The sequence below is a fragment of the Salvelinus fontinalis genome, chromosome 17 (assembly GCF_029448725.1).
Source record: "Salvelinus fontinalis isolate EN_2023a chromosome 17, ASM2944872v1, whole genome shotgun sequence".
Classification (NCBI taxonomy): domain Eukaryota; kingdom Metazoa; phylum Chordata; class Actinopteri; order Salmoniformes; family Salmonidae; genus Salvelinus; species Salvelinus fontinalis.
Window position 1 is genome coordinate 3,530,585 of NC_074681.1, and position 13,915 is coordinate 3,544,499.

A 13,915-nucleotide genomic window follows, 5' to 3' on the forward strand; every position below is an offset into this window, starting at 1 on the left:
TGTGTTAGCCAGACCAGAGGAGTGTGTTAGCCAGACCAGAGGAGTGTGTTAGCCAGACCAGAGGAGTGTGTTAGCCAGACCAGAGGAGTGTGTTAGCCAGACCAGAGGAGTGTGTTAGCCAGACCAGAGGAGTGTGTTAGCCAGACCAGAGGAGTGTGTTAGCCAGACCAGAGGAGTGTGTTAGCCAGCCTGGTAGACCAGAGGAGTGTGTTAGCCAGCCTGGTAGACCGAAGGAGTGTGTTAGCCAGCCTGGTAGACCAGAGGAGTGTGTTAGCCAGACCAGAGGAGTGTGTTAGCCAGACCAGAGGAGTGTGTTAGCCAGCCTGGTAGACCAGAGGAGTGTGTTAGCCAGACCAGAGGAGTGTGTTAGCCAGCCTGGTAGACCAGAGGAGTGTGTTAGCCAGACCAGAGGAGTGTGTTAGCCAGCCTGGTAGACCAGAGGAGTGTGTTAGACAGCCTGGTAGACCAGAGGATTGTGTTAGACAGCCTGGTAGACCAGAGGAGTGTGTTAGCCAGACCAGAGGAGTGTGTTAGCCAGACCAGAGGAGTGTGTTAGCCAGCCTGGTAGACCAGAGGAGTGTGTTAGCCAGACCAGAGGAGTGTGTTAGCCAGCCTGGTAGACCAGAGGAGTGTGTTAGACAGCCTGGTAGACCAGAGGATTGTGTTAGACAGCCTGGTAGACCAGAGGAGTGTGTTAGACAGCCTGGTAGACCAGAGGAGTGTGTTAGCCAGCCTGGTAGACCAGAAGAGTGTGTTAGCCAGCCTGGTAGACCAGAGGATTGTGTTAGCCAGCCTGGTAGACCAGAGGATTGTGTTAGCCAGCCTGGTAGACCAGAGGAGTGTGTTAGCCAGCCTGGTAGACCAGAGGATTGTGTTAGCCAGCCTGGTAGACCAGAGGAGTGTGTTAGCCAGCCTGGTAGACCAGAGGAGTGTGTTAGCCAGCCTGGTAGACCAGAGGATTGTGTTAGCCAGCCTGGTAGACCAGAGGATTGTGTTAGCCAGCCTGGTAGACCAGAGGAGTGTGTTAGCCAGCCTGGTAGACCAGAGGAGTGTGTTAGCCAGCCTGGTAGACCAGAGGTATGGCTGTACATTGAGCTAGAAAACACCTCAGATAAAACTGGTGCCCTGGGTTGGCCATACAGCACAAACATATTTGGGGACCAGGCTATCTCAGACACACAGAGGGGGAAAGTTGCTTCAGAGCACCTCGTTTCACACCATATTCAAACCCAGTAGCTTATAGAAGCATCTTCACAATTTGCAGTTCAGAGAAAATGGGTGAGAGACAGTTCAGTACACTCCCCTTGTCATCACCAGATACTATTCATGTTGTCACTGTGTGAATTCATCATGACTCTACCCACCAATAGTGTTTAATGACCCTAGAAGTATCTATTCTAACACCACAGGACAATCTATTAAGACAATATGACACTTATCTAGGAGCAGAGGAACACAATGAGAGAATACAGGCGGGTGACAGACACAGACCCTGGAGCCCTCGGCAGCAAAGCAGAGAATCCACAGTAAAATGGCAGTATAGAACAGGAAGGGGCGGAGCAGAGCAGGGGGACAGGAAACAGAAACAGCATGTTGGAACGAAGAAGCTGATTATATCTAGTTAGTTTCCGGGGGTTACGGTACTCAACTTTAAAATCTAGGTTCACTTTGTGGTACAAAACACTAGAAATGTTTCTTTCCGTAGAAGAAGAAGACACTCATATCAAACTGGTAATCACCACAAATCCACTTCCTGTCCAGAATAATGGCAGCTCTTTGCGCCACAGCGCCACCGCCAGGCTGGAGAGGAGGGTGCAAGGCACCAGGTATAACAGGGCCGGCTGACCCATCTGCATCAGGGCCAGAGCTACAAAGGTGATGAGCAGCCCGATACCATAACCTTCAGAGGGGAGAGGAGAGTGAGTGGAGGGGGAGGGAGAGGAGAGTGGGTGGGGGAGAGGAGAGTGGGTGGGGGAGAGGGAGGGGGAGGGAGAGGAGAGTGGGTGGGGGAGAGAGGGAGGGAGAGGAGAGTGGGTAGAGGGGGAGAGGATAGTGGGTAGAGGGGGAGAGGAGAGTGGGTAGAGGGGGAGAGAGAGGAGAGGAGAGTGGGTAGAGGGGGAGAGAGAGGAGAGGAGAGTGGGTAGAGGGGGAGAGAGAGGAGAGGAGAGTGGGTGGAGGGGGAGAGAGAGGAGAGGAGAGTGGGTGGAGGGGGAGAGAGAGGAGAGGAGAGTGGGTAGAGGGGGAGAGAGAGGAGAGGAGAGTGGGTGGAGGGGGAGAGAGAGGAGAGGAGAGTGGGTGGAGGGGGAGAGAGAGGAGAGGAGAGTGGGTGGAGGGGGAGAGAGAGGAGAGGAGAGTGGGTGGAGGGGGAGAGAGAGGAGAGGAGAGTGGGTGGAGGGGGAGAGAGAGGAGAGGAGAGTGGGTGGAGGGGGAGAGAGAGGAGAGGAGAGTGGGTGGAGGGGGAGAGAGAGGAGAGGAGAGTGGGTGGAGGGGGAGAGAAAGGAGAGGAGAGTGGGTGGAGGGGGAGAGAGAGGAGAGGAGAGTGGGTGGAGGGGGAGAGAGAGGAGAGGAGAGTGGGTGGAGGGGGAGAGAGAGGAGAGGAGAGTGGGTGGAGGGGGAGAGAGAGGAGAGGAGAGGGGGTGGAGGGGGAGAGGAGAGTGGGTAGAGGGGGAGGAGAGTGGGTGGAGGGGGAGAGGAGAGTGGGGAGAGGAGAGGAGAGTGGGTGGGTGCGTGGAGAGGAGAATGGGTGGAGGGGAAGAGGGGGGAGGAGAGTGGGTGGAGGGGGAGGAGAGTGGGTGGAGGGGGAGGGCGAGAAGAGGGCGAGGGAGAGGAGAGTGGGTGGAGGGGGAGGAAGAGGAGAATGAAGCAGATATGTTACTGCTTGTTTGGAACAAATACTAGCTGTTATAAAAGACTCTACACACAAATTATGTTTTTGACTATCAAAAAGTCAATGGAAATGTGTTGGTCTTACCGATAGTGCAGGCCAGGAAATAGAACCGTGAGGACTGCATGAGGATGTCAAACCTGTGACAGTAGGCTATCAGCAGACCTGAGAGAGAAGGAACATGGCTGTGTTAGGATGTCAAACCTGTGACAGGAGGCTATCAGCAGACCTGAGAGAGAAGGAACATGGCTGTGGTAGGATGTCAAACCTGTGACAGGAGGCTATCAGCAGACCTGAGAGAGAAGGAACATGGCTGTGTTAGGATGTCAAACCTGTGACAGTAGGCTATCAGCAGACCTGAGAGAGAAGGAACATGGCTGTGTTAGGATGTCAAACCTGTGACAGTAGGCTATCAGCAGACCTGAGAGAGAAGGAACATGGCTGTGTTAGGATGTCAAACCTGTGACAGGAGGCTATCAGCAGACCTGAGAGAGAAGGAACATGGCTGTGTTAGGATGTCAAACCTGTGACAGGAGGCTATCAGCAGACCTGAGAGAGAAGGAACATGGCTGTGTTAGGATGTCAAACCTGTGACAGGAGGCTATCAGCAGACCTGAGAGAGAAGGAACATGGCTGTGTTAGGATGTCAAACCTGTGACAGGAGGCTATCAGCAGACCTGAGAGAGAAGGAACATGGCTGTGTTAGGATGTCAAACCTGTGACAGTAGGCTATCAGCAGACCTGAGAGAGAAGGAACATGGCTGTGTTAGGATGTCAAACCTGTGACAGGAGGCTATCAGCAGACCTGAGAGAGAAGGAACATGGCTGTGTTAGGATGTCAAACCTGTGACAGGAGGCTATCAGCAGACCTGAGAGAGAGGGAACATGGCTGTGGTAGGATGTCAAACCTGTGACAGGAGGCTATCAGCAGACCTGAGAGAGAAGGAACATGGCTGTGTTAGGATGTCAAACCTGTGACAGTAGGCTATCAGCAGACCTGAGAGAGAAGGAACATGGCTGTGGTAGGATGTCAAACCTGTGACAGGAGGCTATCAGCAGACCTGAGAGAGAAGCAACATGGCTGTGTTAGGATGTCAAACCTGTGACAGGAGGCTATCAGCAGACCTGAGAGAGAAGGAACATGGTCAGCTCAGACGAGTGCAGATATCTCGCCACAGAAAGATATGATAATAGGAGTTAGATATTGTACGATAACAGGAGCAGAGTACAGTACAGTAGTAGACTATAGTACAGTAGTAGAGTACAGTACAGTAGTACAGTACAGTACAGTAGTAGACTATAGTAGAGTACAGTACAGTAGTAGACTAGAGTACAGTACAGTAGTACAGTACAGTAGTAGACTATAGTACAGTAGTAGACTATAGTACAGTAGTAGACTATAGTAGAGTAGTAGACTATAGTAGAGTAGTAGACTATAGTAGAGTAGTAGACTATAGTACAGTAGTAGACTATAGTAGAGTACAGTAGTAGACTATAGTACAGTACAGTACAGTAGTAGACTATAATACAGTAGTAGACTATAATACAGTAGTAGACTATAATACAGTAGTAGACTATAGTATAGTACAGTAGTAGACTATAGTACAGTAGTAGACTATACTACAGTACAGTAGTAGACTATACTATAATACAGTAGTAGACTATACTATAGTACAGTAGTAGACTATAATACAGTAGTAGACTATAATACAGTAGTAGACTATAATACAGTAGTAGACTATAGCAGAGTACAGTAGTAGACTATAGTACAGTAGTAGACTATAATACAGTAGTAGACTATAATACAGTAGTAGATTATAGTACAGTAGTAGACTATAATACAGTAGTAGACTATAGTACAGTAGTAGACTCTAATAGAGTAGTAGACTATAGTACAGTAGTAGACTATAATACAGTAGTAGACTATAGTACAGTAGTAGACTATAATACAGTAGTAGACTATAGTACAGTAGTAGACTATAATACAGTAGTAGACTATAATACAGTAGTAGACTATAATACAGTAGTAGACTATAGCAGAGTACAGTAGTAGACTATAGTACAGTAGTAGACTATAGTACAGTAGTAGACTATAATACAGTAGTAGACTATAATACAGTAGTAGACTATAGTACAGTAGTAGACTATAATACAGTAGTACAGTACAGTACAGTAGTAGACTATAATACAGTAGTAGACTATAGCAGAGTACAGTAGTAGACTATAGTACAGTAGTAGACTATAATACAGTAGTACAGTACAGTACAGTAGTAGACTATAGTACAGTAGTAGACTATAGTACAGTAGTAGACTATAGTACAGTAGTATACAGTAGTAGACTATAGTACAGTAGTAGACTATAATACAGTAGTAGACTATAGTACAGTAGTAGACTATAATACAGTAGTAGACTATAGTACAGTAGTAGACTATAGTACAGCAGTAGACTATAGTACAGCAGTAGACTATAGTACAGTAGTAGAGTACAGTAGTAGAGTACAGTAGTAGAGTACAGTACAGTAGTAGACTATAATACAGTAGTAGACTATAATACAGTAGTACAGACTATAGTAGAGTACAGTAGCAGAGTACAGTACAGTAGTAGAGTATAGTACAGTAGTAAAATACAGTAGTAGAGTACAGTACAGTAGTAGAGTATAGTACAGTAGTAGACTATAGTACAGTAGTAGAGTACAGTAGTAGACTATAGTACAGTAGTAGAGTACAGTAGTAGACTATAGTACAGTAGTAGAGTACAGTAGTAGAGTACAGTAGTAAAATACAGTACAGTAGTAGAGTAGTATTACCTGGTACTAAGATGTCGCCAAATCCAAGCAGAGAAAAGGGCCTGTCACACAGAGCCAGAGGGGAGGAGTTGAGGCGGGGCACTTTGAGCACCATAGGAAGCTGGAGGAAGGCCAGCAAGGACAGTGAGCATCCTCCATTATTACATTATTACAGCCTTCTATTGTTACATCAGTTCAAGTGAAAGAACAACTGTCATATGAGACCTAATCAAATCAAATCGATGCCCACTGTACCTTTTCATGTGTGGAGGAGTCAGAGGGCCCAGCCGCAACCTCCACCATAATACTGTGACCACTCTGAGGAGACAAACACAGGACAACATGGTAGTGACTTAATGCAGGGTTTCCCAAACTTGGTCCCGGGCCCCCCACTAGGTGCACGTGTTGTTTTTTGTCCTAGTACTACACAGCCGATTCAAATAAACAAAGCTTAACGATGAGTTGGTTATTTGAATCAGTTGTGTAGTACTAGGAAAAAGAAAAAAAACACCCAAGGGGGGGAACCTAGGACCGAGTTTGGGAAACACTGATAATCTAGTCCATTTATCTAGCCAGTTAGTTACTGCTTCATGTATAGCACATACATTGCGTTCAGAAAGTATTCACACCCTTTTGTTATGGCAAGCCAAAATAAGTTCAGGAGTAAAAATGTGCTTTTAACAAGTCACATAATAAGTTGCATGGACCCTGTGTCCACTAATAGTGTTCAACATAATTTTTGAATGACTAACTAATCTCTGTACTCCACACATACAATTATCTGTTAGGTCCCTCAGTCGAGCAGTGAATTTAAAACACATATTCAAGCACAAAGACCAGGGAGGTTTTCCAATGCCTCGCAAAGAAGGGCACCTATTGGTAGATGGGTAAAAATACATTGACATTGAATCTCCCTTCGAGCATGCTGAAGTTATTAATTATCTATACACCCAGTCACTACAAAGATAAAGGCGTCCTTCCTAACTCAGTTGCCGAAGAGGAAGGAAACCGCTCAGGGATTTCACCATGAGGCCAATGGTGACTTTAAAACAGTTTCAGAGTTTATTGGTTGTGATAGTATAAAACTGAGGATGGATCAACAACATTGTAGTTACTCCACAATACTAACCTAAACGACAGTGAAAAGAAGGAATACTTTCTGAAGGCACTGTATAGCACCGCCTGTATAGCACCTCCTGTATAGCACCGCCTAAGTCCTATCTTTTTTCACTAATTGGTCTTTTGACCAATCAGATCAGCTTTTTGCCAATAATTGTTCAAAATATCAGAAATGTTTCCTGTAACAAAAAGTGCTTTAGAATTAAAAGGTATCAATATTTCCTATTTAAAAAAAGGAAGGGATCCACTGTGACGTACCTTGGTAAAGAGAGGAGTAATAAAAACAAAGAAAACATCGTAGACAAACAGGGTCACCAGCAGCATGGTGCAGGCCTGGAGCAGAACACATGGAAGAAGACGAAGAAGACATTAATACGACTTTTCCAGCTTATGGATGTTGTTCAATGAGGTTAGATACAGAGGTCACTGCATGTCATAGGGTCGGGGGAAAAAAACTCCTGGTCTATAACACACACATGCATGATCATCAGTACAACTCCCGGCCCTAGCTAGTTAATGTGGTCAGTACCACTTTAAAATGACACACATATCCATTGACTTGAACGGGATAATCCCTTTCTAGTGATTCTACTTCTATGGTCAGTATCTTATATCATCGTTTAGTTAGTGCTTGTATTTGTCCTATTTCACACATGTACAAGTGTGTATTAATCCGCATGTGTTCATTGTAAATGTTTTGTTGTAATATTCCAACTCGGAGAGTGGGGTCGCAGCCAGGAACTGCCTTTATCAATGGAGATCCTGGAGCAATTAGGGATAAGTGCCTTGCTCAAGGGCACATAAAGATTTGTTTACCTTGTCGGCTCTGGGATTCGAACGAGCGACATTTTGGTTGCTGGCCCACCGCTCGGCTACCTTCCGCCCTGTTACGCTATCATCCATCTACGTGTATTGATTGAATTACAGTTGAAGTCGGAAGTTTACATACACTAAGTGCCTTTAAACAGCTTGGAAAATTCCAGAAAATGTCATGGCATTAGAAGCTTCTGATAGGCTAATTGACATCATTTGAGTCAATTGGAGGTGTACCTGTGGATGTATTTCAAGGCCTACCTTCAAGGCCCAAACGTAGTGCCTCTTCGCTTGACATCATGGGGAAAATGAAAAGAAATCAGACAAGACCTCAGAAAAAACTAATTGTAGACCTCCACAAGTCTGGTTCATCCTTGGGAACAATTTCCAAACGCCTGAAGGTACCAAGTTCCTCTGTACAAACAATAGTACGCAAGTATAAACACCATGGGACCACACAGCCGTCATACCGCTCAGGAAGGAGACGCGTTCTGTCTCCTAGAGATGAACGTACTTTGGTGCGAAAAGTGAAAATCAATCCCAGAACAGCAGCAAAGGACCTTGTGAAGATGCTGGAGGAAACAGGTACAAAAGTATCTATATCCACAGTAAAACGAGTCCTATATTGACATAACCTGAAAGGCTGCTCAGCAAGGAAGAAGCCACTGCTCCAAAACCGCCATAAAAAAGCCAGACTACGGTTTGCAACTGCACATGGGGACAAAGATCATACTTTTTGGAGAAATGTCCTCTGGTCTGATGAAACAAAAACAGAACTGTTTGGCCATAATGACCATTGTTATGTTTGGAGGGAAAAGGGGGAGGCTTGCAAGCCGAATAACACCATCCCAACCGTGAAGCATGGTGGTGACAGCATCATGTTGTGGGGGTGCTTTGCTGCAGGAGGGACTGGTGCACTTCACAAAACAGATGGCATCATGAGGAGGAAAATTATGTGGATATATTGAAGCAACATCTCAAGACATCAGTCAGGAAGTTAAAGCTTGGTCGCAAATGGGTCTTCCAAATGGACAATGACCCCAAGCATACTTCCAAAGTTGTGGCAAAATGGCTTAAGGACAACAAAGTCAAGGTATTGGAGTGGCCATCACAAAGCCCTGACCTCAATCCTATAGAAAATATGTGGGCAGAACTGAAAAAGCCTGTGCGAGCAAGGAGGCCTACAAACCTGACTCAGTTACACCAGCTCTGTCAGGAGGAATGGGCCAAAATTCACCCAACTTATTGTGGGAAGCTTGTGGAAGGCTACCAGAAACGTTTGACCCAAGTTAAACAATTTAAAGGGAATGCTACCAAATACTAATTGAGTGTATGTAAACTTCTGACCCACTGGGATTGTGATGAAAGAAATAAACACTCAAATAAATCATTCTCTCAACTATTATTCTGACATTTCACATTCTTAAAATAAAGTGGTGATCCTAACTGACCTAAGACAGGGATTTTTTCTAAGATTTGTGAAAAACTGAGTTTCTATGTATTTGGCTAAGGTGTATGTAAATTTCAGACTTCAACTGTACATATAGAATCATACAGACTATAGAATTATAGGATCTCTATACTGGTGGGCTCCCGAGTGGCGCAGCAGTCTAAGGCACTGCATCTCAGTGCTAGAGGCGTCATTACAGACACCCTGATTCGAATCCAGGCTCTATCACAACCGGCTGTGATTGGGAATCCCATATGGAGGCACACAATTGGCCCAGCGTCGTCCGGGTTTGGCCGGTGTAGGACGTCATTGTACATAAGAATTTGTTCTTAACTGAATTGCCTAGTTAAATAAAATAAAAATTAGGTGAATAGGCCTGGCATTAAAATGGTGTATGCACCTTAAACGTGGGCAGTCTGATAGTCTTGAGCATGTAGAGACAGAAGGCTATGCCCAGGGCGTCTTGTAACACCCACGCCCACCTAGGAGAGGACACAGCAGATGGCAGGAACAACAGTTAGCCAGCAAAAAACAAAATGCCTCAAGTAGCAATGCAAATATCACAGTACAGCTATATGGACACTCAGTCACTATGGTACTTTTTAATGGTGAGTTTACAAACGTAGATTTGAAACTTGTATCTCATTATGGTGAAATAAGTATAGCCAGTTATAACTGTAATGGCTTAGCAGATAATAAGAAAAGACGATCAGTATTTACCTGGCTAAAAGAGAAGGAATATAATATCTATTGTTTACAGGAAACTCAATCAACAATTTTAGATGCAGTTGCGTGGAAAACGGACAGACGGACGGGGGTGAAATATACTTCTCCCACGGGCAAAGAAATTCAAAAGAGGTGATAATATTAATTAACAGTCATTTTGATATGAATGTGCAAATTGTCCAAACAGATCCTCAAGGTAGATGGATGATTTTAAATATGTTATTGGACAATAAACAGATATGGCTCATTAACCTATACGGTCCGAATAATGATGATTCACGCTTCTTTGAAAAAAAAAATATATATATATATTCTGTTAAAGGTCCCCAAAGCACACACATCCCTGAGTCGCTTGTCTTTTCAGTTTGCTGCAGCTAGCGACTGGAACGAGATGCAGCAAACACAACTTTTCATTCAAAGACTCCATCATGGACACGCTTACTGACCGTTGTGGCTGTTTCCTGTGATGTATTGTTGTCCTCTACCTTCTTGACCTTTGTGCTGTTGTCTGTGCCCAATAATGTTCGTACCATGTTTTATGCTGCTACCATGTTGTGTTGCTACCATGTTGTTGTCATGTGGTTTTGCTACCATGCTGTGTTGTCAAGTGTTGCTGCTTTGCTATGTTGTTGTCTTTATGTAGTGTTGTGTTGTCTCTCTTGTCATGATGCGTGTTTTGTCCTATATTTATATTTTATTGTTTTTTAAATTTATTTTTAATCCCCTGTCCCCGCAGGAGGCCTTTTGCCTTTTGGTAGGCCATCATTGTAAATAAGAATTTGTTCTTAACTGACTTGCCTAGTTAAACGAAAGGTTAAATAAAATTAAAATTAAATATCTCTATGGACTGTAAAGGAAATCACACTACAACCTATCAACCTCATGCACTTAAGGAAATCACGAATGTCATGGATATATTAGAACTAGTGGATATATGGAGGCTTAAATACCCTGACCTAGTGAGATATACAGTGGGGCAAAAAATTATTTAGTCAGCCACCAATTGTGCAAGTTCTCCCACTTAAAAAGATGAGAGAGGCCTGTAATTTTCATCATAGGTACACTTCAACTATGACAGACAAAATGAGAAGAAAAAAATTCCAGAAAATCACATTGTAGGATTTTTAATGAATTTATTTGCAAATTATGGTGGAAAATAAGTATTTGGTCAATAACAAAAGTTTATCTCAATACTTTGTCATATACCATTTTTGTTGGCAAAGACAGAGGTCAAACGTTTTCTGTGGCTGACTAAATACTTTTTTGCCCCACGGTATATGCCTTAAACAATGTAATATGGTGTCGCCTATTGACCAGGAAGAGGTGGTCTCCACTGATACATCCCTTAAACAATGTAATATGGTGACGCCTATTGACCAGGAAGAGGTGGTCTCCACTGATACATCCCTTAAACAATGTAATATGGTGTCTCCTATTGACCTGGAAGAGGTGGTCTCCACTGATATAGGCCTTAATGTAATATGGTGTCTCCTATTGACCAGGAAGAGGTGGTCTCCACTGATATATCCCTTAATGTAATATGGTGTCTCCTATTGACCAGGAAGAGGTGGTCTCCACTGATATAGGCCTTAATGTAATATGGTGTCTCCTATTGACCAGGAAGAGGTGGTCTCCACTGATATATCCCTTAATGTAATATGGTGTCTCCTATTGACCAGGAAGAGGTGGTCTCCACTGATATAGGCCTTAATGTAATATGGTGCCTCCTATTGACCTGGAAGAGGTGGTCTTCACTGATATATGCCTTAAACAATGTAATATGGTGTCTCCTATTGACCAGGAAGAGGTGGTCTCCACTGATATAGGCATTAAACAATGTAATATGGTGTCTCCTATTGACCTGGAAGAGGTGGTCTCCACTGATATAGGCCTTAAACAATGTAATATGGTGTCTCCTATTGACCTGGAAGAGGTGGTCTCCACTGATATATCCCTTAATGTAATATGGTGCCTCCGATTGACCTGGAAGAGGTGGTCTTCACTGATATATGCCTTAAACAATGTAATATAGTGTCTCCTATTGACCAGGAAGAGGTGGTCTCCACTGATATATCCCTTAATGTAATATGGTGTCTCCTATTGACCTGGAAGAGGTGGTCTTCACTGATATAGGCCTTAAACAATGTAATATGGTGTCTCCTATTGACCTGGAAGAGGTGGTCTCCACTGATATATCCCTTAATGTAATATGGTGACTCCGATTGACCTGGAAGAGGTGGTCTTCACTGATATATGCCTTAAACAATGTAATATAGTGTCTCCTATTGACCAGGAAGAGGTGGTCTCCACTGATATATCCCTTAATGTAATATGGTGTCTCCTATTGACCAGGAAGAGGTGGTCTCCGGTGATATAGGCCTTAATGTAATATGGTGTCTCCTATTGACCAGGAAGAGGTGATATAGGCCTTAATGTAATATGGTGTCTCCTATTGACCAGGAAGAGGTGGTCTCCACTGATATATCCCTTAATGTAATATGGTGTCTCCTATTGACATGGAAGAGGTGGTCTTCACTGATATAGGACTTAAACAATGTAATATGGTGTCTCCTATTGACCTGGAAGAGGTGGTCTTCACCGATATGGGCCTTAAACAATGTAATATGGTGTCTCCTATTGACCAGGAAGAGGTGGTCTCCACTGATATAGGCATTAAACAATGTAATATGGTGTCTCCTATTGACCTGGAAGAGGTGGTCTCCACTGATATAGGCCTTAATGTAATATGGTGTCTCCTATTGACCTGGAAGAGGTGGTCTCCACTGATATATCCCTTAATGTAATATGGTGTCTCCTATTGACCTGGAAGAGGTGGTCTCCACTGATATAGGCCTTAATGTAATATGGTGTCTCCTATTGACCAGGAAGAGGTGGTCTCCACTGATATATCCCTTAATGTAATATGGTGTCTCCTATTGATCTGGAAGAGGTGGTCTCCACTGATTTAGGCCTTAATGTAATATGGTGCCTCCTATTGACCTGGAAGAGGTGGTCTTCACTGATATATGCCTTAAACAATGTAATATGGTGTCTGCTATTGACCAGGAAGAGGTGGTCTCCACTGATATAGGCCTTAAACAATGTAATATGGTGTCTCCTATTGACCTGAAAGAGGTGGTCTCCACTGATATAGGCCTTAATGTAATATGGTGTCTCCTATTGACCAGGAAGAGGTGGTCTCCACTGATATATCCCTTAATGTAATATGGTGTCTCCTATTGACCAGGAAGAGGTGGTCTCCACTGATATAGGCCTTAATGTAATATGGTGTCTCCTATTGACCAGGAAGAGGTGGTCTCCACTGATATAGGCCTTAATGTAATATGGTGTCTCCTATTGACCTGGAAGAGGTGGTCTTCACTGATATAGGCCTTAAACAATGTAATATGGTGTCTCCTATTGACCTGGAAGAGGTGGTCTCCACTGATATAGGCCTTAATGTAATATGGTGTCTCCTATTGACCAGGAAGAGGTGGTCTCCACTGATATATCCCTTAATGTAATATGGTGTCTCCTATTGACCAGGAAGAGGTGGTCTCCACTGATATAGGCCTTAATGTAATATGGTGTCTCCTATTGACCAGGAAGAGGTGGTCTCCACTGATATAGGCCTTAATGTAATATGGTGTCTCCTATTGACCTGGAAGAGGTGGTCTTCACTGATATAGGCCTTAAACAATGTAATATGGTGTCTCCTATTGACCTGGAAGAGGTGGTCTCCACTGATATAGGCCTTAATGTAATATGGTGTCTCCTATTGACCAGGAAGAGGTGGTCTCCACTGATATATCCCTTAATGTAATATGGTGTCTCCTATTGACCTGGAAGAGGTGGTCTTCACTGATATAGGCCTTAAACAATGTAATATGGTGTCTCCTATTGACCTGGAAGAGGTGGTCTCCACTGATATATCCCTTAATGTAATATGGTGCCTCCTATTGACCTGGAAGAGGTGGTCTTCACTGATATATGCCTTAATGTAATATGGTGTCTCCTATTGACCAGGAAGAGGTGGTCTCCACTGATATATCCCTTAATGTAATATGGTGTCTCCTATTGACCAGGAAGAGGTGGTCTCCGGTGATATAGGCCTTAATGTAATATGGTGTCTCCTAT

At 44.0% G+C, this 13,915-nt stretch overlaps 1 protein-coding gene across 2 annotated transcripts in view; it reads right to left on the bottom strand.

Moving 5' to 3' along the window:
* LOC129813581 (signal peptide peptidase-like 2B) overlaps nucleotides 1–13,915 on the bottom strand; it is a 38,832-nt gene that overhangs the window by 1,940 nt on the left and 22,977 nt on the right. The window contains exons 9-14 of one of the 2 annotated variants that reach the window (XR_008753179.1): nucleotides 9,453–9,534; nucleotides 7,048–7,122; nucleotides 5,926–5,988; nucleotides 5,692–5,791; nucleotides 2,972–3,049; nucleotides 1,650–1,900 (exon numbers count right to left, since the gene is read on the bottom strand). Coding sequence is in view for 1 of the 2 variants with exons in the window: in XM_055865904.1 (XP_055721879.1) it covers nucleotides 1,740–1,900; nucleotides 2,972–3,049; nucleotides 5,692–5,791; nucleotides 5,926–5,988; nucleotides 7,048–7,122; nucleotides 9,453–9,534 (559 nt within the window). In the remaining variant the exon portion in view is untranslated. The remainder of the gene's footprint in view (nucleotides 1–1,649; nucleotides 1,901–2,971; nucleotides 3,050–5,691; nucleotides 5,792–5,925; nucleotides 5,989–7,047; nucleotides 7,123–9,452; nucleotides 9,535–13,915) is intronic. The other variant, XM_055865904.1, reaches the window with a different exon arrangement.